A 26,118-nucleotide genomic window follows, 5' to 3' on the forward strand; every position below is an offset into this window, starting at 1 on the left:
CATCTTTTTTAATTGTAACCACAGCATAGGAGTTTTATAGGAGATATAATATATATATATAAGACTTATATCTAGTCTGTAATAGTATTTCTATATCTGTGACTATAGATTGCTCAAACAAGGTTTCTTACCTACAATCAATATAGTAACTTATCAGTGTTAAAAATACAGATTCGATTATTATCGATTGTACATAATATACGTTATTAAAATCCTACATGAAAAAAAGAATTGAACTTCTTCGTATTGAATTTCCGATGTACTGATTTAAAGATCAACTATAATGTTAACAGTGTCATTAATTTTATCTAAACGTGTGTGATCAAGTTAATTAAAAATAAAGTGTAAATAAACAACAAAATTCTTTGAAATATTTTAAGAAAGTACGAATGTCTTAATCGCTTTAATAACGCTACATTGCTTTGTCGTTTTTAACCTAAATCGAGATGGCTGACTCAGAACAAGATTTCGGAGATCGTGGAGATAATGACAATTTAAAAACTGATAAATTATTTATCTTAAAGAAATGGAATGCTGTAGCTATGTGGAGTTGGGATGTGGAATGTGACACTTGTGCAATTTGTCGAGTTCAAGTAATGGGTAAGTTGTGTATACATTATATATATAATATATATATATATATATATATAATAAAAAAGTTTATATTTATATAAACTTATAGGTTAGATTATTCGTTGCACATTTTTAAAACATTTTAAAAATCGAAATGATACTGTAATATTAATACGCAGTATTAATAATATACTATTAAGTTTTTTTTATAATTAAATTTGTTATTTTATATTTATTTATTAATATTTATGATAAGATATTTAATAAATATTATACATATATAATGCAAAATAATGAATACATCATAAATAAAAAAAATAACATTAACAATAAAAATTCAAAAGGAAAAAAGAAAAAGAAAAATATTCTGTTAAATGTTGTACTTCAATAATTTAGAAACTTACATGTAAATTTAACATAAATATTATTAATAGCAGTAATATTTAGTAATAACAATAATATATATATATATAAAATATATATATAGTTATATATAGTTATAAATTTTGTATATAAAATATATATAGTTATAAATTTTGTATTGAGTAAGTTTTTTCTTCAAAGTTTGGCAAGTACCTTACGCCCAAGCAACACACAATAAAAATATTCGTCAGATAAATAGAAATGACGATAAAAAATTAAAGTAAAAAATTAAAATCAAATGTCAGTATATGGCAAAAAAAGATAAATTAGCATATGAAACAAAATTTCTTTCGATGGAACACATATTACTCTCAACATAATATCATCGAAAATTGTACGTGAATTTGCAAAATAGTAATAGTAACGTTTTTTCTTCTTGTCTTGCCCTAATTTTAAGATTCGGAATGATATAAAGGCAGTTTTATTTAATATTGAGAACAATATGCATCTGCGCAAGAAAGAAAAAAAGAATTGAAAAGAAGAAAAGGTGAGATAATAGGATTAAAGAGTAAATAGTATATATATATATGAGATGAATCAAGATGAGATGCGACAATCGAAATTCAATCTGGATATATTATCGGAAATTAGAATAAAAACTAAAAATTAAAAGCGCACATTTGTAAAAAATAACTACATATACAAATATATATTAAAGATTTACAAGAAAATCATTTCTTAAAGTATATACAGTTCACATATAAGAGATTCAATGAATCGTGCGCGATCATGCATATGTTCCCTTCGTTTGTTGATCATATATATATATATATTTTTTTTTTTTTTTTTTTTTTTTTTTACTAATTAGTTACATTAATTTTGGTAATGGAAAAATAAACGCAATTATTTTTATCTCTATTTTTTAACTATATGTATATCTTATGATTTAATTAGTTAATAAATGATGCAGTTGTTCATTGACGTAAATCGGTAACTGTATAAATGCGACGGTTACATCCATAAAGATGTATAAGAATTATACATATATACGACCGTCGCGTTAAAATTTTATTGTTGCTTGTATAAAAGGAAGAAATTCGTTTTTTTCCTTTGCTAGCAAATGCTGGTTATACATATTTTCTTAAGTACAACATATCAGCATATATATCAGCGAATTTATGCACACAAATTATGTGTATTAATTAAATAATTCATACTTGCTGTTAACCTACTCATATACTTTTAATAAAAGTACTAATTTGAGGTAGACCCTAAAATGAAAGAAGAAAAGTAATGGTTACGTATAATATCTAATTAACGGATCATTTTCTTTGTTGAGCTTGCATTCGCGATTATATCGCTAATTATAAACAAATATAGCTCATAAGTACAGAAAATTGAATATCCGAAACTCTCTTTATTGTTCTCTGATCTATTGCTCTATTATTTTCTTTTGTACATTTTTTCCTTGTTATTTCATTTATCATGTTTTCTGCTTTAATTTTCTTTTCAATAAGATAAAACGCAATAATACAAATTTTGTCGATCAAGAACTTATTGCTATGATCAATGTAATCAATCATTACGTATGTAAAGATCGATATGATTATAATAAAGAGAGAATCAGAAAAAAAAAGAAAGACGATCCGGAAGACTATTATTAAATCTGTTCGTTCTGATCGACAGAATGAACTATAATACATATTCGTTCGTTTGATAAAACGAAACGTAATTGATCATTGATCGAACAGATTGATTAACTAATTATCAAAAAGAAAAGATATAAAGCGAGAAAATGATAGGAACGATTAACCAGCATTAAATGGTTATTGGCATCGGTTTTAAATTGGCGATCGCACTCGTTCTTCTCACCGGTCCAGCGAATCTTCTTTCGATTTCTTCGAGAGATCGTCCTCGTGTTTCTGGTACGCAAATAATTACAAAAATGAATGCTACTGCTACAAGCGTACCGAACAACCAAAAAGTTCCATATGGGCCGATATGGGAAACCAAATCTTCGTAAGTTTTCGTAACGACGAATGTACAGGACCAATTGAAAGCTGTTGCAACACTGGCAGCCGTACCACGTATCTTAACTGGTAAAATTTCGCCCATCATTAACCATGGGATCGGACCAAAACCAAATGAGAACCCGATCACATAAACGATCAGACTCATTAGTGGAATCCAACCAAATGCAGTAACATCCATTAATTCTTTCACATAGAAAAAAGTACCGAATGTGAATAAAGTTATACACATTAGTATACTACTTATATAAAGCAACATTTTTCGACCTAATCTATCTATGATCATTGCTGCAACGAACGTTGAAATGAAATTTACGAGACCTATGATGATGGTGGAAAGATTTTCATCTATAGTACTTCCAGCGTCCTGAAGAAAATATAATTGAAAAAATCCGAAAATTAAACTTTGATTTTTCATTAATTTGCAAGTAGATATGGTAAAAATTATAGAATGCGATATACCTTGAAAATTTGAACTGTGTAAAATATGACCGCATTGATTCCTGAAAACTGTTGAAAGAACATTAAGCCAAGCGAAATAAAAACCGGTTTTATATGATTTTTCTTGAAAAGTTCTATGAAAGCACCCTCTGTAGCGATACGTTCACTTTCGATATGCATTTTTTGAATGGAATCTAATTCCTCGCTAATATCGGCAGTCTTGCCCCGCAACCATTGCAACGATTTTCGTGCCTCTTTTATTTTCCCTTTCGAAATGTACCATCTTGGCGTTTCAGGAATTAGGAACATCAGAATCAAAAATATTATTGGTATACAGGCACCTAATAATGCAAGATTTCGCCAAGCTAAATACATTCCAGCTGTGAAGCACATTAAGATCCCTGAAGAGACCGAAGAAAAAAAAGAAAAGAAAACTTATTAAGTTTTGTTTGACATGGATAATGATTGGTATAAAATATAATTCGATAAACTTACCTGAATTACCAAAGACGGTTGGTAAGAGACCAAGTGAACCACGTACTTCTGGTTGTATAGATTCTCCAAGATAAACTGGCAAGGAAAGAGAAGCAATACCGACGCAGAAACCGCATATACTACGGCCAACCAATATCATCGCAACATTTGTTGCTAGTGCGATAAATAACCAGCCTGGAAGATATTATTTTTTTTTTAATTATAATTAAAATATATAATATAATATAATAACATTATATTAATATTGAATTGATTTCACAATCTAGGATTGTCATGCATATTATCATGAATAGAATGAGTAAAACACATTATCTGTTGCATAATTATAATAATAAAAATGTAAGCATACCTGCAAGAAACGGTAAAGCAGTGCTCAGAATAGTGTTTCTTCTACCAATATATTCAATACATGGACCACCGATTATGCCTCCAATAAGAGCGCTCAGTGGCATGATCGATCCTATCCACATAGCCTGAAACGAAAATTTCATACGATTATTTCTCAATCATTTCGTTTTAAAATTTCGAGCTACGATTCTCTTGTTAAAAATATATTAAGCAAATTATATTATGTCTTCCCGCTTTTGATGTTCAAAGATTAGTGGGTTATGCGCTGATCTTAAATACAATTATATATCCGAAGAATAAAGAAAATGTAAAGGAAAAAAGGAAGATAGAAAAGAAAAAAAAAAAGAGAGGAAGGAAGCAAACAAGCAAGAAAGAAAAAAAGGAAATGTTAATATGCTTATACAGACCTCGATTTTTGTAAGTTGGAATTGGTAGGGAAGACGAGGGACATTGACTTGAATCCAGAAGTAGGTACTTGTACAAAGATCTGTTCCTGTCGAGTAAATCTCCAGGTGGCATATCGTCAAATAATTGAAGGTTATGGTAAATCGCGATTAATCGCGATAAATTGCGGTAAAAGACTCGTGTCGTAACAATGTACGGATATAATTGCATCGATCATGAACGAACCAATTACCAATCGAGGTTGGACAAGACACGTCGATAGCATAGCTATTAACAACCGGGGTCGAATGAAAAATGTGTTTCGAATCTATATCGCATTGACGCACTTGATGGGTTAAAGACTTAATCATTTATTGACCCTTCCTTCATATTACCGATTTGACAATGCATCGCGTCATGCGTTGTTATTTGAATGTAAATATGCGAATCGATCGCAAGAATTTACGGTGAATCGGTCGTTCGAGGAGGAAGTCTCGCGTAATCGGAATACGTTTGAAAACAAACGTGCCTTGTTACGAATCGTTTGACCTTCGGTTGGTTTTCGGTTTTGATAAGAAGAGAATCCAGATAACATTGTCTTTCGTTTCACCGAAATACTCAAGATTATCCGACATTCTTGCGAAGCACGTTTGTTTGAAAACAATTTTATTCGTGATAGAGAAAAACAATCTTTTTTTCTTTTTACATATCCACTTTTGCACTTTTCTACTTACCATATCCATAGTTACTTCGAATGTGGCTGTCGTGTTATCTCGCATCGAAACTAAAGCAGGAGACGTGTAGGAAGTGGAGTAACCGATCATCAAAGAGGACATTGACACCGCTAGAGCAGCTATCAGCTAAGAATATTAAAAAAAAAAAAAAAATGAATTTACGAAATTATACGAAATTTGAGCAAAATCAAATTGATATTTCTATTAGAAATCAAAATTTTTATAAATGGCCAAAATTCGAGAATCATAATACTCGTGATGTTTATGAAGCGAAGTCAATTAAATAAGATCTGGTAAAAATCTCGACCAATATTCAATACGAAACGAAGGTCGAACAGTGGTAATATACAATAATAAAAAGAATGAATGAAGGACGAAAAGAAGAGATGATTATACACTTAAGATCATATGAATAAAATGAAGCATCAATTTCTATATAAAGTATACAATGCCGTTGTCGATACCTGAGAAGGGGTGCATTTAGCAACTGGCGCGTTGCCCGGTAATTCGATGTCCACATGAGTATCAGCTCGCATAAAAATCTTCATGATCGATAAGAATATAGGAACAAGATGAAAATTGATCGAAGAAGAGATATAGAAATAACAGGCGAAAGCTTCACGTTGTAACGTCAAAGAGATGAAAAACAATTCTACGATCGTAGCACGATTTTCGCCTATACGTTAACCGCTCGATTTTTGTTTCGAATCACGATATGTATAACGAACCAAACGAATACACCGTTCAAACGCGCGTGCGCACCGATCAATATCGATTTAATTTTATTTGATACACCAAATCAAATCGTTTCTTAATTAGAAATTCAAAATTTTTCGATTTCAATACGCGTATTTATCGATTATTTGCTTTCACCGTATTATTAATTTCGCGTCCTTCTTATATCAAATGTTATTTCTATTGCTATAGTTGCTGTTGTTATTATTCTTTTTCTTCTTTTTCTTGCTGGTATCAATTTTGATGATATTACTATCGATATCGATATTTTCGTTGTCAACGTTGTTGTTGTTATTTATCGTGATTTTGTCGCCAATTGGTTTTGTTAATGTTAACAACGTTCCCGTAAGTTTAAAACGCTATTGACACTTGTGGACCGACGGGTGGTTCCCTGTTTATATAGAGAAACGATGCTGGGGGGCCGCGACTATCCCTTCTCTTGTCATTGCGAAGATCCATCGTCCGCGAATCGGACGATTATACGTATAAACGTATATATGCGCGCGACTTTGCGTACGCGGGGTTCTACGCGTAAACGTAACTTGTGCCATTACTGGACGACATATAGTTAATTTCGAGAGACCGTTTAATACAGAAAGCAATAAGGAAGAGAATGGATGAAAAGAGTTATCGGGAGGAAAACTTTTTCCTTTCAAATTTGATTATAAATAAATCAAATTTTCTTATATTTAAATTGCAATTGAAAAAAATATTTAAAAAGTCTGTATTTTCGAAAAATAGTCGCTTGTCTTCGCGACAGAATCGCGTTGTTATATGATCAACCGATCTTACCGCTCGCGACCTTCTTTCGCGTTGCGTAATGTTCTGTTGAAGCATGACACGCATTGCTCTTCTTTTTCTTATTCGTGATCAAAGAAATATTGCCATGTTTCGTTTCGTTTCGTTTCGTTTCGTTTCATTATTTTCCGTTTCACAAACTTAAGAAGATGAATTCGTTATGCTTTTTTTTTATGATTGACACGATAGAATGTATAGTAAACACTTCTGTAATTTTGAATATATCATTTCTTCGCTTTAACGACAATATAAAACAAAAATCATGATTTCTAAATTTTTCTTCATAATAACATATAAAAATAATAATTTTAATTTAAAAGTATTTGAAAAATTCTTTATTAAATTTATTTTAAATTAACGTTCTAAAATGTAAAAGACTACAAGTTTTGAATTATATGATTATTTCAACAAATTGAAGTACACAATTGAATGGCACATTTAACTTCAACTTGAACTTCCCATCTCTATATCCATTCGCATTCATGTTTGTAATGATAGAGATTATTATTAAAGAATCGAAAAAAAATCAATGATAGAATTCGTGAATGATATATCTATCATTCAATTTTAATTCTTTCGTATCATTTATCATTATTAATTGTTTAATATGGTTCACAAACATCTCGAGTCTATACGTCAATGATGTACGTGGAAGAAAATTAAGTCGTTAGTTATTATCAGAAGCGTATACAAGGTCAGTATAGTTGAGTACAAATGTATATGCACGCATGCAATGCATACATTCGTCTTTTGTTTTTCGCAATTGTTTCTTTCGATGAATCGACCACAAAACAAGTGAGAGATCAACATTTCCATTTTCCGTTTTTGCACCTGCTCCATTTTTGCTTTTGCATTCTTCTTCACTCACATGCCCTTCTCATAGATAAATATATTTCTTCTCATCTCATCCCATATTTTCCTCATTTACTCTTCAGCCCAATTTAGGTTACGTTTATATTATCCGATGCAACAATGAACGTCACGACTCAGACAAATATTCTCGCATGTAATCAGATGAGAATGTTATACATATATCGCGTATCCATCTTCAATCCAATCGGTACAAGCTAATTTATACTCGTTCAGATGCGATGTATTATCAAATAATTTATTATGATGAACTTTCTTGGAAAAAATCAAATTCATATAGCATATTAGATATTTTGTTCAATCGACAAATATCTATCATTACTATCAATAACAATATTTCGTTGAATAAACATTTGACAACAGATTAGCATATATAATATATACTATAGAGGACTCAATATATATATTTCATATTATCATTATGTATTATTTCTTCTTGTATTATAATTATATTATTTAATACTTCAATAATTTTCAAATTTTTTTGGTCAATTTGCCGATTAATTTTAGTTCTTCACTAATGTTAATGAATTTGAAATAAGTTAGAATATAATTTAAAATAATTTAAGTTAGAATAGAATTTGAAATAAGTTAGAAATAAATAAAGAATATTATTTTAAATAACTTTTTCTTTTATGCATAATCATCAATTTCAGATTATTCACAAAAAATTTTCTTCGTATAATACTATTGAATTTTGTCTTTGCATTAGTCTTATGTATTAATATGCGATCGCCTCTTCAACTATTTATATGAATATTGTGATATGCAAATATCATTATACTCATCCAAGTTTGGAATAGATCCGTAGAATGTGAAAATAAAATATAAAATAATTCTTAGAAAATTGAAATTACAATGATCAAAGATTCTTATTGTATATACGAATGTTAATATATTCGTAGAACATTATTAAGGGATTGATTCTAGAGATCAAAACAAGAATTGATACGAAAATGTCAATTGAAATGTTTATTAACTATTGAATTGTTTATTAAATTATAAGTAATTTAAATTTTCGTTAAATAAAACGAGGCAGAAACAGAACAAGACAGCAATATAATAAAGATAAAAAATAGAGTATTATTTTATTTAACGCGAGCTTAAATTATTTATAATTTAATAAATAAATCTCAATTGACATTTTTGTATATCAATCATTATATTTGTTTCAAAGAATTAGAATTCTAAAATTCAAAAAGTATCTCATAAATATATGTATTAACATCTTGTATATAATTATGTCAAGAAAAGAAGAAAATCTTAAAAAAAATTATTTTCAAAGAAACTAAATTTAGGAAGTAAATTTTCGATGAATTTACTCATTTCATGTATGTATATATATTATTATTCGCTCTTAATAATTGCATACTTATTATATAACGAATGTATGTGTACAGATAAAATTCAATGATAATATTATAAAAATCAATAAAAATTTTTTGCAAATAATTTGAAATCTAAAACCACTTATAAAAAAGTCGAAATAAAAATTCATTAAAATCACTTTTTTTACAATATATTTCAAATTCATTAAAATTCATTCATAAAAATCAATGAGAAAGGAAATAATCAGCAAGTTGACAATTATAATATTAACATAATATTTTATATTATTTTTTATATAATATTATATAATATTATTAATATGATTATTATATAATAATTATATATTATTTTTTATTATAATTATAATTATAATATATATTATATATATATATATGTGATAATTATAAATATTATATTAAATAAAATAAGAATAATTGAAAATTATAAAAAATTTTTATTTTGTCAACTTCTTATTATTCAAAATTCATATAATTTCAAAAAAGGAATCATAAATGAAAAAAATATAGTAAAAATATAAAAGATAACATAATAACAATCTAATCACACTCTAATCAAATATCTTAAAATAAAATCAGATTCTAACTCCAGGAAATGATCTTGTATGCGTATATGTACTATTCTGTAGTATATAATATATTTGACAAATATCTTATGTTATTGGAATCGAATAGTATAAATATTATATTAAAGAAATATCGTCATGTCTGAGTCGTATTATTTAATGTCGGATCCAAACAGATAATATATATAAACATAAGTTCAGTTTGCTCTTAGTTGGGCATTATTCAATTGCAACTGAAGATATTAATTATGAAAATGCGATTAAAGTGAAATTTTGCAATAATAATTACGAACTACGTTTAATCAATGTTTTGAACATATTGAGTTTCATGAAATATTTAAATATGAATTAAAAATTTATCTATCTTTTAAAATCGATTGATTTAAGATCGCACTTTTTTTTGTATGCTTTCATAATATTATATCATTGAAGATGTTATTGTCGTGCATTCTTGTTTGCGTAACGATAATAAATACATGTACATACATGTACACACGCGCGCAACATGGATGTCGTAAAGACGAAGATCACGTTGCCCTCAAGTTTAGCTCAAACGACAGGGCGGAGAGGCACGCATGGCATTTGATTCACGCGAGAAAGAAAAGCATCGAGGGCAAGAAGCTTCGGGATCTGCCGCATCGCGCAATCATCGCGCAAGATTCCCTTGAATCATGAAACTTTCGACTTTATCAATTTGATGACAATTATCGATAATATCATTTCCAACTTCAAATATTCAAATATTCAAATATTTCGTTTCAAGTTTTGATTCTCGCAAAATGAGAAAGAAAATAGATTAAATGCTTAAAAAGATGTTTTCTCAGATTATCCTTGAAATTTCTACGCGAACAAAAACGAACGAAGAATAACTTTGTTTTTTCACTTGAATTGAAAAATATAAACGCGATTTCACAATGTTGCTCGTGATATTTTTTTATACGGTTAATTATGTATAATATATTATATGTATATAATATAATTAACGAAATGATTAGAAAAAAGAAAATTAATTACCTGCATACTATAGCGCATAGGTGATCGTTTTACTTCTTTGAACTGTGTATGTAAAACATCGTCCGAGTCCTTGGCCGGTTTTATATTTTGCGAACTCATAGTTTGCTTGGTGTTTTCGACCCCCATATACGGAGGTTCGCCGACCAATAATGGATCGATTTGCTTGTAATCGTGATCAGAACCCTTGTCAAGAGGATCGTATATGTGAGACCCGTTTAGAGTCTTTTGATGATTGTTCCTCAAGTTCTGTGCATAGTAATGGTTAGCAATGACAATATTGCCAGAAGGAATCACTTTTTTCTCCGCGATTAGGGCTGTTTGACTGTTGAACGGACTCGCGATTGTTGCGAGTGTCGTATTCGATGAACAATCTAGATTTATGCCTGAACTGTTCGTCGACGATCTTGCAACCGAAGGCACTCTCGTATAGTATTTTGGTAGAACAGTTCGTTCCTGAAAACAGACAAAATTAACCTTATCAATTTTTTTTTCTTGTTTTATCATTCTAGTTTTTTCTCTTTTCGTTTCAATTACTCATTCTCGTTCGCGTTCGCATTCCATAATGCGCAAATGAACTTTCGATACGAAGCAATCCGATATCTTAAATAATTATAAAAATTTATTCAACTGAGTCAATAAATGTTAAACTTATTTATGTTATTCGATTAACTTATTCTTTCTCTCTCTTTTTCTTCATAGAAACACACACTGGGCACTTATGATCAAAATTACCAGAACCTTCGTAGATAATTATTGTTTATTGCAATAGATGTAAAAAAAATACCTAAAAATACAGCGTTTATTTAATTAACTAATGTGTTGTATTATTTAACACAGCAAATACCTAATCTATAGTAATCCAATGTTCGCCAGGAAACGGTCAATTATGTTAAGGGGATGAAATTTCAAAGTTGGAATATTTATACTAGATTCGTTTATCGAGAATTGTGCCAAAAGAGGAGGAGACACATACCGATTATCGTTCTGAACCAATGACAGAAAGCGATGAACGAGAAACAGCGTGATTCTTACTCGACGATTAGATGACTTTTACCCCTGTGATTACTGATAACCTCTGTTGAACTTCATGACCAAATCGTGAGCTCTTTGCTTTTGCGAATGTTATGCTCGTGCACAACGCATCTTGACATATATGATACATAAAAAGTTCATGGAATTTGCTTTTTCGTTTTGTAATGTTGACAACACTGTCATTATTTTTTCTATTGGACTATACTACTGATAGCATATTTTATTATTAGTTCAAATTTCACAATTATATGACTTATAGTTCTTATGCAGCGACAATTTTAATAGACTTCTAACCATCATCCCAAATGAAACAGAATGTTTCACAATCTTTTGAAAAAATAACATGTTAATATTTTGTTTTTTCAAAAATTGCAAGACTTAACTTGTGACTTGTTTAACTTGTGACAATGATTAGACACAAATGTTTATTAAAACTGTAAGAACTATAATATAATTATGAAATTTGAACTAATAATAGAAAATATTATTAATAATAGTTTAATAAAAGAAATTGCAGTGTTATCAATATAAATAAAAAATATTCCACGAACTCTATTCACATTCTGTATTTTGTATATGAGGTGTATATAAATCCTAATAAATCGATTTAATTTTATCGATTTACCGAAATCTTTGAATATCTCACTCAAAAATTAAATGTTGATCACACGTGTATTACACATTCACTGAAATATTAGTGATTCTCTATTGTTGAAAATTTAAAATTTATATATGACGATGTACAACATCGCGTGGCAATTAAATTTGCAAATAATCGTTTCAGTATTCTATTCTAATAATAGCGATTGTTTCTATGTGAACGTTTTATTCTTCAATAACGATATATTTCCTATTTTTAATAATTATTTATTTTCCTTCATTTTCCACCCTTTCATTTCATTTTTTTTTCATATAACTTGATTATCGGTCATTTTTTTGCCTTTTTTTTTTTTTTAATTTTATTTTTATTCTTTGATTTTTTCTTTTTCTTTTTTTTTTTTTCTTGTTAAATTAATTATGTTCAATATTCGTAACATTTCTCAATGGTATTTGATATCGAAAATTTATTGTCAATATACAAAATAAGTTAAATACAAAATAAGCTAGTTAATAGTTTCATTGTTTGCATTTTAAAAACGATGATTTTGTTGTTTGTTTTATACTATCGCATTTTTTTTGAACTCGACCGATTGTATAGTCGATACGGATACAACTTGTTAATGATCTATAACTACGCGTCATCTTCTTTAGTTATTAAGAAAACAATGGAAACATTTTTTCATGATATCGTTGGTGCACAATGTATATCATGTGAATGATCTTTGACTCTTACATTTATAATATATAGATTCAACAAGAAATGTTGGAACATAGAAAGTCAAAAAACACGCATTTGCATCTTTGTTTTGCGGTTGGCGCTAGTTTCAATTTCGTCGAATTCTTGTGGCGCTATCTCTCGTGAATGTTTAATACCGATAACCGACAGAAGAGAATCGTATATTTGAATCACAAGTTATACGGTGTATTAGTCATCATCGTTACATTCATATACCGACAAATTAACTTTATCCTTTGAGTTTTGATACGATTATTTGTTTTCCATTTTTTTCATTTCGAAATGAGAATTCGTAGAATTTCGAACAATATAAAATAATTAATAAAAATAATAAAATTATGTTTACTTTAAATAAGTATTTAAATATGTTTAGTTTTAGTTCAGTACTAGTAGGTTAATCGAGATTGTTAAACTCTATATTTTATTAAAATTTAATTTACACAAGCAATTGTTATTAAATTAATTCGATTGACCAACTAAAAATTTATTTAATATAAATGTTTAAAATTAATTTCTTTTCGGTTACAAAGTATAAACAATCACGAAAAATTTTATATGTCAACTTTTACTAATAGTTTTATTTTAATTATTACCATCATAAATTAGAGAACATGTAACAGCTTGATCAAAGTTTATATTATATTACAATAATTATAATTAAAATTGCTGTATTCTTAATTTTTTGAAGATATCAATAAAAATTGTTTTATATTGAATGTTGCCTATATGATACATATATGATAATGTGTACATCAATATCGCTTCTTATCTTTCCAGGTTTCTGTAAACACATCGTGATTGGTACTTAAAATGTATAACAAAGAACTGTGATTTCATATTTATCCAAAGAGTTTGAGATCTTTTGAATCTATACAATATGAAAACAAAATATAAAATAATTTTTGGGCAACCGAAATTACAATAATTAAAATTATAATGATAAAGTGAAGCAGGTATTGTTATTATCGTAACTTTGATTATTGTAATTTTTATCATTATAATTTCGATTCTCTAAAGATTTATATTTTATTTTTGCATTTCTTAAATGCAAAAAATTTCAAATTTTTTATAATTAGATTCTAGTTATAGTTATTTATATATTTTAGATGCCGAACACAATGTGTTTATATAAACAGTAAATAATTGTATAATGATGCATATATTCTCATGGATGCATATATAAGCAAAATTTAATGTAATAATAGTAATAATTTCTTATATATCTCAAAAATTATATTTGCAACAATCCAGAATATAAATATTATAATTCTTGAGATATAAGATTTCAATCATGATATCATATGATCAACTCATTATTTAATATAACTCATGGTAACTAAAAATATCGAAGTATTCAGTATTTAGAAATTATTTCAATATATATTTATTCTTTAAGATTATCTATTTCTCACATGATGTCATTTATTTAAAGTTTTCAGTACATTGAAACATATGACAGGATTATAAAATAAGAATTAATGCATAGAAATTTTGGATCATTATTGAAAATAACATTAAAGTATGAATATTAAACATATGCATTTGAAGTATTTATTTTTCTTATTTTGAGAATATTCAGAATTATATTTGCTATCCTATTTCCAGAATATATGTTGTCCATACATCCAACACAAATTTTTATCGTTTCATTTGCGTAGTCTAAATCGAACGACGGTACTATTTTCGTTCCTCCCGAACATTGCTGAAGGAAGACGCAGCTTTTCGTTATTCATCAGCCTCTCGAACAATCGATTTGATAAAAAGAAAAAGAAATTTACAATGTATATTTACATAGAACAAAAATACTATAAAATGAGAATAAAAATAATTAATAAAAGAAAGGAAAGAGAAGTATAATTTCATCATATTTTCATCATATCAAAAAACAATGATTCCATAGAATTTAGATGTAAACCATAATAATTGAAATTCAGTTATATATAAATTGAACAATTTTACATTTCAAATATTTCGTAATTATAATATAATATTGCATCAATCATATTTACCAAGAAATATGTTAAAGAAAACAAATCCATAGTTATAAAGATTGAAATAGAATATCATTTGTATATTCGTATCGTTTTTCAGTATTCAAATCTACAGTATTTTTGATTAAGCTTAAAAAATGTCGCATGTTCTACTAATTTGTAAGTAAGATAACAAATATAACAAATTAAATTTTACTCGAGAAAAATTTCATTGATACGCAGAATAATATGCATGAGTACGTGTCGTAATGATCTTGTCTCGACCGTGAATTGACGTTAAGGTGACATTGCGTATATACTAACGATATGCGCAAATATCGCATGCGCATGAATCGGAATCTGTATGAATGTATGTGTACAAAAACAAAAAGCAGCTGCATTTAATCTTCATCAACTAGTAACAAATTCGTTTCGATATCGTTGCATCCATTCAAAATACAATAATACTAATCTTTCAATTTATATATTCATATAATATCGCTAAATAGAAAATTCAAAATCTATTAATTCCTAGAAACGAAAAAATTCTATAATATAATAATTGATTCATTATCGATAGTTGCGTTTAGTATATTATAAATATTAGGTAAAATACTATATATACATTCAATCTTTCTAAATGTCTTTCGAAAATTTCTATTGAAATTATTTTTTTTTCTTTTTTAGTTCTTTTTACATGAAATCTCATTTAAAAAAAAGTGCACAAAATAATAAAGTTTCTTTCAAAATAATCTCGATTAAGTGAATATATAAAATTATTATGTATATTTTTCGCAATAAAAAAAGAAAAAAAAAGAATTAAAATAAACGAAAAAAAGAGAACAATGATCAAGAATATTTAATAATTTTGTGTGCGCACGCACATACAACACAAAATATTTAAAAAATATAAATAAAAAAAGAAGAAAAAAAAGAAATATATATATATTTATATATATATATATATATATATATATATATGCACGGATATTTCATTCAGCTATATCTACAATCCTACATTTCTGCATTTTCGCTAATTTTACACATTAGTTCCGGTGATTTATCTGCATATCAATCGGTTGATTGGATCCTCTCGACATAATAAATTCTGATGTTTTGAATTATTTTTCTACATGATCGATAAAAAAAATTCTACACACACTTTTTCTACATATTTCAAAACGAAGCTGCGATTGATTTAGAGCAATAGTATGACGTACCAACGATGTAGACACTTGTGGCTGACGAAGCATTTTAGCGCTGCGTCCGTGACAATTAACGTAGAGATAAGTCGACTGCAATATCCACATCCTGCTGGCCGAAATATATTATGCTACGAAAAGCGATATAGCGGGGAGTACTACATAATAGTTGGTGTAATCTTGGATATCTAGCCTGTCAGTGGTCACAATATATGACTCCTTTTCATAATTATCAATGTATATGAGCCGTATTCATATATGTACGTCTTACCTATTTTCCCCTATTTCTCTCCCGTTTCTCAGTGATTCGCAACAGTGCATCATCGTCATCAAACGCGATACGATAAAACATAATTATATATATTTTTGTTATTCCATTTTCGAAATCTAGTGACGTTAATGTTATATGCTCTTTTTTCATATTAAACATTTATTCAAATAGTTATACAATATTCTTGTTTCGTAAGATTTTTATTTTTTTAAATCATAGTATTTTAATAATTGTTTCTTCTCTGAATTTTATTTTAATAAATAAGTTTCATAGGTACATCGCATCATATATCGATACGTGTCATTCAAATATGAAAAAGAACTTTTAATGAATAGTATGTAGATAAAAAATATTAGATGTATAATTATAATGTATTTATAATATGTCTTTATGTCCTAAATCATGGTGATAAGTATAATAATAGATAAGTATATAAGTTCATTTTTTTCAGATAATGATCAATAGATTTTTATGATTTTATGAGTAAGGAAGATCTATTATAACAACCTATCCTATTGTATAGATTATATATTTTATTATATAATAGGATTATTATATAGATTATTATCCTATTATTTATTATTATTATCCTATTATAATATTATTATATACTATTATATAGAATATTAATAAACATCTTATTCATATATTGATAGAATGATATGTGAATGTGAATCTGTGTGATTGCGTATTATTACATACATACATAAATGAATACGTATACACTTTATTTCCAAATCATGTGGTATAATGTATTTCAATTTAAAATTTTTCAAATCGAACTTTTCATAAAACTTTCCAACTAATATATGTATGTAAATATACATAGATGAAAAAGAAATATTTGTTGGCATAGAAAGTGAAACGAATTCTAAATGAATAAAAATGATGAATAGTATTTGATGATTAAATGTTCGAATGTGAATGGTAATGGAAAAGTAGGTCCGAAAACATTTAAAAACTGTTTAACGATTAAAAAATACTAATTTAATAATTTATTAAAAAATAATAATTTATTAAAAAAATTTTTTTATTGTGTTACAAAATTTCATGTCATCTTTAGATTCGTGTGTAGATCGTACATGCCGATCGATGATTCTGGTAGACAAATCCTAAAAGACAATTTAATCTTCGAAATTATATATATATATTTCATCATTCAATAAATATGAACTACGAGTGTAAATATGAATATAAATAGCAATAAACAATAACGATAATTAATTGTTCAAAGGTTTGTCACTGTCGCAATTTCGATTATTCAATAGAATAGACATAACACAATTTATATGAAAATTATACGTAAATATTGTGGTTTGTCAATGATTGAAATGAAATAATTGATCGAATAATAAAAAATAAGCGAAAAGACAAGTAAAAGATATTGAATCTAAATATGAATAACTCATATTGTTTTGCGGAATTCGATTATTTTTATACAATAAAATTATTTTAATAAGAAAATAATATAAATATAAAAACATATAACTTTTTTTTAACGACTGATATTTTCGGATGATACAATATTAAATACTCAATAAAACACCTATGAAACATGTAAAAGGTAAAAGATATACATGCGAAATGTTGGTATAACGAAGAATATCTAACATCGCGATCGCGGTCGCGGTCGCGGTCGTGATCGCGTTCGCATTCGCATTCGTGTTCGTAGACGCAATCGCAGTTATATACTATGTATCGCATAATATGTATACTATGTGCTCGAGTATAGTTTGGTTCGCGATTAACTTCCGACATATGATACACCCGGTAATCTCCGCCGACATCGATACATACAGTCTTTCTTAATATATATAGAACGAAAAATTTTCTGTACGAATGAAAGGTCGCGCACAATGAATAAAAAAGCAATAAAAACAGACCAATAATGACCAATTAAATTTTAAGAAAATCTTAAACAAACATACTTGAAAAAATAGAAATGAAAAAGAAAATAGAAAAATAAAAATATTAAGTAATAAAAATAGAATTGAAAAAAGCTAAAAATTTAATGTGCATTTATTATAAAATTTGTAGAATTTTATATTTATCCAAGTAAAATGAGAGAAAATAAAGAAAATTATACAAAAAGTAGAAAAGTAATGATATATAATAAAAAATAAAAAATCTAAAATTAAAAAATAAATTATCGTTATTGATTCATATATATATATATATATATATATATATATATATATATATATATATCAAAATATAATTAAAATACTTTGTGTGTAACAATAAAATACAATGATGATTGAAAATGAAAGAGAAAGAAACGATTAAATTGAAAACAAATAAAATTATGATAATATGAAATCTATATATATATATGAAAAAAGGAATACATAGAGAGCGATGAATGGTAAAAGAAATATATAATGAAAAGTTGCAATGGTAACGATAATAGTAATGACGATGGTAATCGAGGCGCCAGCTTCAATACCGGCCCCGGCGTCGATGGCGGTAGCGGCACGTACAGTGGAACTTTCCAGAAGCTCGAGAGGGGAGAAAGAGCAAGACGATGAGAGTACTGAATTGTGGAAACAGATATGAGAAAAAGAGAGAAAGAATATGCCGAAAAAGAACGAGAGGACACGAACGGCTAACATGGTTAGGTGAAAACGAGTCGGCGGAGAACGATTGGTTCGTCGATTACGAACGGTCGAATGCGCATTATATACGTGAGAGATAGCATACGTGTCTTACCTTCGTTCTTGAAAGAGGTACTAGGCACAAAGGCCATTTCTGCATCTGTCTCCTTTCGGAATTGGACATTTTGTCGTCACGCCTCAAAATGTTCGTGTTGTGTCAGTGCTGCGTGTTGTCGCCTGGTTGAACTGGATCGCGTCACGTGAATCTTCACATTCAACTCGGAATCAAATTCTCGAAATTCTATCGATTTTCTTCTTTTTTACCCGTTGCTACCTCTTTTTCTGGTTTGATGCTTTGCAACTTCTCTTGTCGTGCAAACTATTATATTCCTTTCTGTGAAATTTCTCGTGACTTGCAATCTTGTTTATAGTGTCCTTAATAATATCACGAGTCAGTTGTATTTGCTATGCGCAATAAATAATATTTCATTCGATACAACTTTGATGAGGATATAGTTTTCGATAATGAAGATTTTGAAAATGACCACGCAATCTATTTTTCAAATAAATGAAACGCGCGTGTAAAAGCTATTTTTTTTCGCTTTCTTTTCCCACGTGTACACAAACCACCCTTACAAGACTGCGCAAGGAATGGTTAAAGTCTAAATGATGCCGCGTGGACGGTTCAACGTATTTCTTAGCTCGAGCTCGAACTACCACCACTGCTAAGCGGTACCAGCGACACTACAGCTACCCTCCTGCTCTCTAGTGTTGCTGTTGTTCGTACAGTACCGTGCCGTGTCGTGCCGTGTTATCCGTTGTTTCCCTGTTGTTTGCTTTGTATGTTTCCTACGTTCCTGATTCGCCGCGCTATTCCTGCTACATTTACCGCGCTTGTGGCATGCGTCTCTATGCGACTTCTCACATTTACAATTTTGATTTTTTTTAAATTTTCTGATCTATTACCACTCCAATTTATCAGTTATCTTTAGATGATTCTTCATTTATCGCTAATTATTGGTACCAATTTGATTTTCTGTGTTAATATGTTTTTTCTTCGATTTAAACACGTGAAAATACAGTTTACATTTGTTTTATAAATTTTTTATTATTTTTTTCGTTTATCCGTAAACTTAAATCGTGTAAAATATGAGTGAAATGCACTTTTACGTGTGTTTGAAACTTTGCTAATCAGATCGGGGGGTTTGTCTCTTTTATATAGAGACCGGTGTGGTCGTAAGCGCCGCCTCTTCTATTGGGGCGCGTGTAACTGGTGGGGGACGCGCGGTGACCCGGCACTTCCTCTCACCCTTCTTTCTCTCAGTTGCTTCGTCTCTTGCCTCTCACCTATCTGTTCCATGTTTCGTCTCGTCGCGCTTTATCCTGCCTCGTTTCACCTCACCTCACCTCTCTTTACCATATCTCGCCAGGCGTAACTGCTGTTCGTCCTATCTTTCTTCGCCATAAGTCGCATCTCGTTTCGCTTCGACCAACTTTATCCTCTCTTTCTTTTTCTTTTTCTCTTTTTCTTTTTTCTATCCAGACGCGTCAACGTGATGTAGTCACACATCGTTTCGCGGCTTCTCATATGAATTTGACGCAGATTGAAAATGCGACATATATCCAGAATAATTTGTTTTTTTTGCATTTATACAATCTATCATATCAATATACTTGGTTTAACAATTTCACCCATTTTTTAAAAACTAATCAATATTGTATTCATTTTTTATTTCAATTTTCATTTTTTCTTCATTGCAACTGCCGTGAAAGTCGAATTTATTTATTCATTTTAATTATAATTTATTGCAATTATCAAACAAAATCGCTTAGAAAAAATATGTATATATTTTACATATTTAGACTTATTTCTCTTGATGAAAAAAATAAAATTAATATATTAGATTTCTAATTTCCAAATACTATATCAATATCTTATGAACTTTTCACAGAATTTTCCAGTCATTCGACCTCGTTCAGTTGCAATAGTATAGAGATGCCCTCGATTTTGTTCATTTGTATACATAAATATATGTGTGTTTGTTTTCCTGTTTCTTATTTTTATATTTATATTATTTTATAATTTCTTGTTTCTTATTCATATTTTCGAAAAAAAATAGTAATTGAAATTATATTTATAGTTTAGATTATTTAAACAATATCTGGGAATAATAGATAATATTTTAAAATTTTTTATGTAAAATTATATATAAATTTTATAATAATGTTGAAAAAAAGATATAAAGAATGTCTCCAAAATCATGATACAAATTATGTAGTGTTTTTGCATACAAAAATAAATCGAAAAAAAAGAATTAATTTTTTTGTTTAAAGTTCGGTTTTCAAATAAATCAAGTTTGAAAAATTTTCAAGTATAAGCGAAATTAGCTATTTTCTGATTAGATACGAGTAAACTATCGATAGGAGGTAATTCTACATATAAAAATAAGTATAATACATAAAAAATAAAATAAATTTTTTCGTTTAAAAATTAGTTTTTAATGAGAATTGAAAATTTGAAAATTCATTGATTATACAACTCTTTAATTGTAAATATTCAATTTCGATTTTTTCGAAAAATAAAAATATAAGCCATAAAATTTTATTTTATATTTTTTGCTTATTTCCATATGTAGACTAGATCACTTATCGATAGTTTATTTATATTCAATCGAGCCAATTTCATTTATATTTAAAATTTTTTCAAACTTAATTTTTGATATTTGAAAATGAATCTTTAAACAAAAAAAATTTTTATTTTTTTTTTCGATTTATTTTTGTACAGAATCATTTTGAACCCTTATATTTTGCTTTCAAAAACATTCTATATAAATCATATTAATTTTTTTTGCAAAATATATTTATTGTTTTTTAAGTTCTTTCTTTAAATTTCTTTTTCTACTTTTATTATATATTAATTTAATATGCATATAGGAGAATAAAAAGATATTTGTATTTTTACATTAAAATTCATCGCTTTAATAATTGCTTAACGGAAATAAAAGATAACTTTTATATTTTACAAAAAATGTAAAAGATCTTAAAAATACCATATTATATTCATAATTGAATTTTTATCTTTATCAAATTCATAATTGAAGATTTTGTGTAATCGAAATCGTGTTTTTTTTTTAATGTTTTATATTTATATATAAAATGCTTTTTAAAATTTAATATAAATATAAATTTTTTAAGAGTTTTTTTTGTATATACATATTTAATTTAATAAAATATTTATTTTAATCTTAATAATATATGTATATATTTATTAATTATTGTATTAGTGAATTAATATATAATATTGAATTATAAATAGGATCTATCATGAGTCATTTAAGATATTGAAATATATCAATTTCTCTTAAAAATTAAAAAATTTCTCTTAATATTAATGTGATTTGCAAAATGTAGAGGATGAAGATAAATAGAGTTAAATAGGATAAGAAATTGAAAAGCATAATAATTGAGATTTTAAAACTAAATTCAAAAACAAAATGATAGCTATATTACAAATTTTATCTCAGACGAAGATCAATTTCTTTTTCTTCTTTTCGTTTCTTCGATGATCAGATTTCTTCAACAATTGTCGTGCATGGTTATATCACGGAATACGGTCAACTCATTGATCGATAGAGGTTAATCGATAAAGCGAATTGTTAGTATTGTATCGAAGGAAAAATACCTGGTAACTGTAATGATCGATAAAAATTTACGAATGTAACACTGACAGAATTAAAACTGATTGAAAAAAAAATAAATTAATATATTATGGGATATTTTTCGTTTTTATATAAATGTAATAAATGTTTTTATATAAATGTGTTTTTTAATATAAATGTAATAATATTTAATATCTTTTTTCATATTTAATTTGATAAAAAAAAAGATGAATGTACCGATTGATTAGAATCGTATATTAATCAAAATATGTTAGGATTTATGAAGCGAATATATTTTATATTGAATTGTATAATTTTATGAACATATTTTTATGAACATATAGAAAGAAAATGTGAACGGAAGGTGTGGCAATAAAAAAACAAACACATATATTTTATGTATATATATATATATATATATATATATGGCATTGTCATAATTGTCAAAATTATATTTTGAACTTCGATTCGATGCAGAGCTTCTCAGAGTTTTTAAATGTAGATGTAAAGTATTCATGATTTTAATAGCGTGCAATTCAATAGCATACATTGTGAGAGAACATTATCACACATACGCCATTCAATCGTTCTTGTTGCTCGGTCGTCGTGCATCATTTGTCAGGTTAAAGCACGTGACAAACATTTTGTAATTTTTTTTGAATTTATAATCATATATATATTATTTATTTTATAATCATTAATTTTTATATGATTGAAACTTCTTGAATTTCTTAATGTATAAGTATACATAATTACATAATAAATTTCGTTCACTTTAATATTCCAAATAGTGTTTAATGAATTAAATAAATTAATTAAATGATTAATGCAACATGTAACATCGATCAATCTTTATTGCCTGTCAAATCTCACGAAGAAATGGATAGGACGCATTCTTCGAACGTTCGAGAAACTCGTTAGAAAATCGAAATGTTTGATGCAGTTAAACTAGTTCGATAACTATCGCAATCTCATCAGTATTAACGCATACGATCTTCAATTTTCAAAATTTAAAAGCAAAATAGTCATTATTACGAATAGCCTATTCAATATGTAAATTATTTTCTTGGATTGTAATTAAATACCATTACCTATCCATATATTATTTGAAGTTTGAATCTATTTCTAATTTTGTTGTAATCAATAAATTATGCTTTTTAGGGAAGTTATTATCGTTTAAGATCGATAGATTATCGATGTTCTGGTTAATCGAGGAATGCAAAATTGGATTGTTGATTCGAAACAAATCAATTTATTTTATAGTAACTATAAAAAATATATTTATTAATTCATAACGAATTCACATTGATTTTGTAATTTCTAAAAATAAAAAGTAAATGTAAAACAAAAGAAAGGAATATTTTTGAAAAAGACGTATTTTATGTTTCTCATTTTCTTATTCGTTTAAAATTTAATTGGTCCAATGTTTTTTCGCTTTAAACTCGAGAGCACGGCTGATATATCCCCTGGTGTGGGTCAACGAGAAGCAATTCTCGTGAAGATCATCGAAGATTGACCAACATTATTATTTCTTCAGAATTGTTGCATGCGTTTTATCAAAACTATTTTTATAATCTATCGTTAATTGTCAATGTATCCTATTTTTTTAGTTTTTCTCGATATTCATGATAAAAAATTTTTCGATTTATTCATGATAAAAAAATTACATTTAAATGATAAAAATCTTTAATTTTTAATAACTTGCTTAATTTTTTTTAATCTGCGCTTCTATTGATTTGCTAATTATTCCTAACAAAGCGCACCTGCATTAGATAAGACGATGGAATTTTACTGGATATGCTTCGTATACCCGAGACAGCAGAAGCCAACCGAGACGATATCGATGATACCAGTCAGTTAGTTGGTCGCTGGTGAATCGGCTTCTCATTCAAAAAATTCAATGTAATAATTCGATTGTTATCATTGTATTTCAATTTTATATTTATATTTATATGTAAAATTATTAATCAATTATTAATCAAATTTTTCGATATTAAAAAATTGAAATATCTATGAAATATATTCATATTTTTTGACAAATTTCAAGCTTTTTCTATCACAAAAATATAAATACATATATATAATATGTATAAGTGAGCATGATTTTTATAAAAAAATAACAAAAAATTTAGAATAAAATTTTTTAATCCAAGATTTAATTTTTAAAATAATTAAATTCAAAAATTTATTGCATGTATATAATAACTGTTAAGATATAATAACTATTGATGATTTATTAAAGATATATATCAATAATCAATATATCAATAATATCTATTGTGTTTTTGAATAATGTTTATAATATTTTCGAATTTTAATTCGAATATTAAATTCAAGAAAGATCAGAAAGATATTTTTACAAATAATAAATATTATGTGATAGTTTGATCATATCTTAATCATAACTGCATACATAAGCAATGAATTTTCGAATTTAATTATTTCAAAAACAAAATTTTGGAAAAAAAATTTTATTTTATATTTTTTTCTTCATCTCATATCCATCTCAGAAAAAATGAAATCATTTTATATTTACTTGTATATGTTATTTGGTTGTACTTTATACATTGCACAATAGGCATATTATATTTAATTAAAAGTTAATATTTAAATCGAGAAGATTTTGCCTTATGAACAATCATATATTCCAAATCTTTTTAATTTTCAGATGCATGTCTTCGGTGTCAAGCAGAGAGCAAAAAAGATGATAGCCGACAGGATTGTGTCGTCGTCTGGGGAGAATGCAATCATTCATTTCATTATTGTTGCATGTCACTTTGGGTGCAACAGAATAATCGTTGTCCATTATGCCAGCAAGAATGGTCCATTCAACGAATGGGAAAATAACTAAATCAATCAAGCAAAACTTCAATACTTATTTTTTTTTTCGTTTTCATTTATTTTTTGTTTATTTTTCCTTCTTTCATTTCTTTTTCCTCTCTCTCTCTCTCTCTCTCTCTCTCTCTCTCTCTCTCTCTCTCTCTCTCTCTCAAACACACCAAGTTGATTAACTTACTTTCAAATTTGTATTTTTACATGTTTTTTTCTATTCTTCATTTTCTATTTTCCTGCTTCCTTTATTTTTTTGTAGTTTTTAAATTTCATGACTTAATATTTTGGTCATAAAATAATAAATCAATAGTAATTGATCAAAACATTAATATAATAATATTATATTGTATTCAATTTCAAATAAAACACGAAACTATTTATTTAAGAAAATATTTTTCGTTTTAAGTTACCAACAAACGGGACAAAATGGTTAGCAGTGACAGAAGTAGGAGAAATGGGCGAATGATGATGAAAAGCTAGCTTATTATGATACGATGTAACGGTCTATTCGACGGATCACACGGT

The 26,118-nt window shown here is 27.4% G+C and overlaps 2 protein-coding genes across 3 annotated transcripts; one reads left to right on the forward strand and one right to left on the reverse strand.

Annotated features, from left to right (window-relative positions):
* Nucleotides 1-120: 120 nt before the first annotated feature.
* Nucleotides 121-25,902, forward strand: LOC122720654 (RING-box protein 2). Its single transcript, XM_043947467.1, has 2 exons — nt 121-600; nt 25,430-25,902. Exons 1-2 carry the CDS (start codon nt 447-449, stop codon nt 25,606-25,608), a joined length of 333 nt encoding a protein of 110 aa, XP_043803402.1. The 5' UTR covers nt 121-446; the 3' UTR covers nt 25,609-25,902.
* LOC122720649 (facilitated trehalose transporter Tret1) lies at nt 1,616-20,283 on the reverse strand. 2 transcript variants are annotated; one of them, XM_043947458.1, is made up of 7 exons: nt 19,218-20,283; nt 10,698-11,150; nt 5,369-5,494; nt 4,252-4,375; nt 3,903-4,076; nt 3,429-3,808; nt 1,616-3,333 (listed from the first exon to the last, which is right to left on the reverse strand). In XM_043947458.1, the coding sequence occupies exons 1-7, from the start codon at nt 19,284-19,286 to the stop codon at nt 2,755-2,757; spliced, it is 1,905 nt and encodes a 634-aa protein (XP_043803393.1). In that variant the 5' UTR covers nt 19,287-20,283; the 3' UTR covers nt 1,616-2,754. The 2 variants fall into 2 exon arrangements, with proteins under 2 accessions (XP_043803393.1, XP_043803392.1); XM_043947457.1 differs by lacking the exon at nt 19,218-20,283 and adding an exon at nt 16,256-16,366.
* Nucleotides 25,903-26,118: the final 216 nt, after the last annotated feature.

Source organism: Apis laboriosa, unplaced genomic scaffold (assembly GCF_014066325.1).
Source record: "Apis laboriosa isolate Shangri-la unplaced genomic scaffold, ASM1406632v1 scaffold1321_cov151, whole genome shotgun sequence".
Classification (NCBI taxonomy): Eukaryota; Metazoa; Arthropoda; class Insecta; order Hymenoptera; family Apidae; genus Apis; species Apis laboriosa.

Bases quoted from the DNA above. Each gene is read 5' to 3' on its own strand.
- LOC122720654 (XM_043947467.1), top strand. From the start codon at position 447: ATGGCTGACTCAGAACAAGATTTCGGAGATCGTGGAGATAATGACAAT. The intron at 601-25,429 runs GTAAGTTGTGTA...TTTAATTTTCAG, and splicing joins TTGTCGAGTTCAAGTAATGG to ATGCATGTCTTCGGTGTCAA.
- LOC122720649 (XM_043947457.1), bottom strand. From the start codon at position 16,345: ATGTGGATATTGCAGTCGACTTATCTCTACGTTAATTGTCACGGACGC. The intron at 3,809-3,902 runs GTAAGTTTATCG...CGGTCTCTTCAG, and splicing joins AACCGTCTTTGGTAATTCAG to GGATCTTAATGTGCTTCACA. The intron at 3,334-3,428 runs GTATATCGCATT...TATTTTCTTCAG, and splicing joins ACACAGTTCAAATTTTCAAG to GACGCTGGAAGTACTATAGA.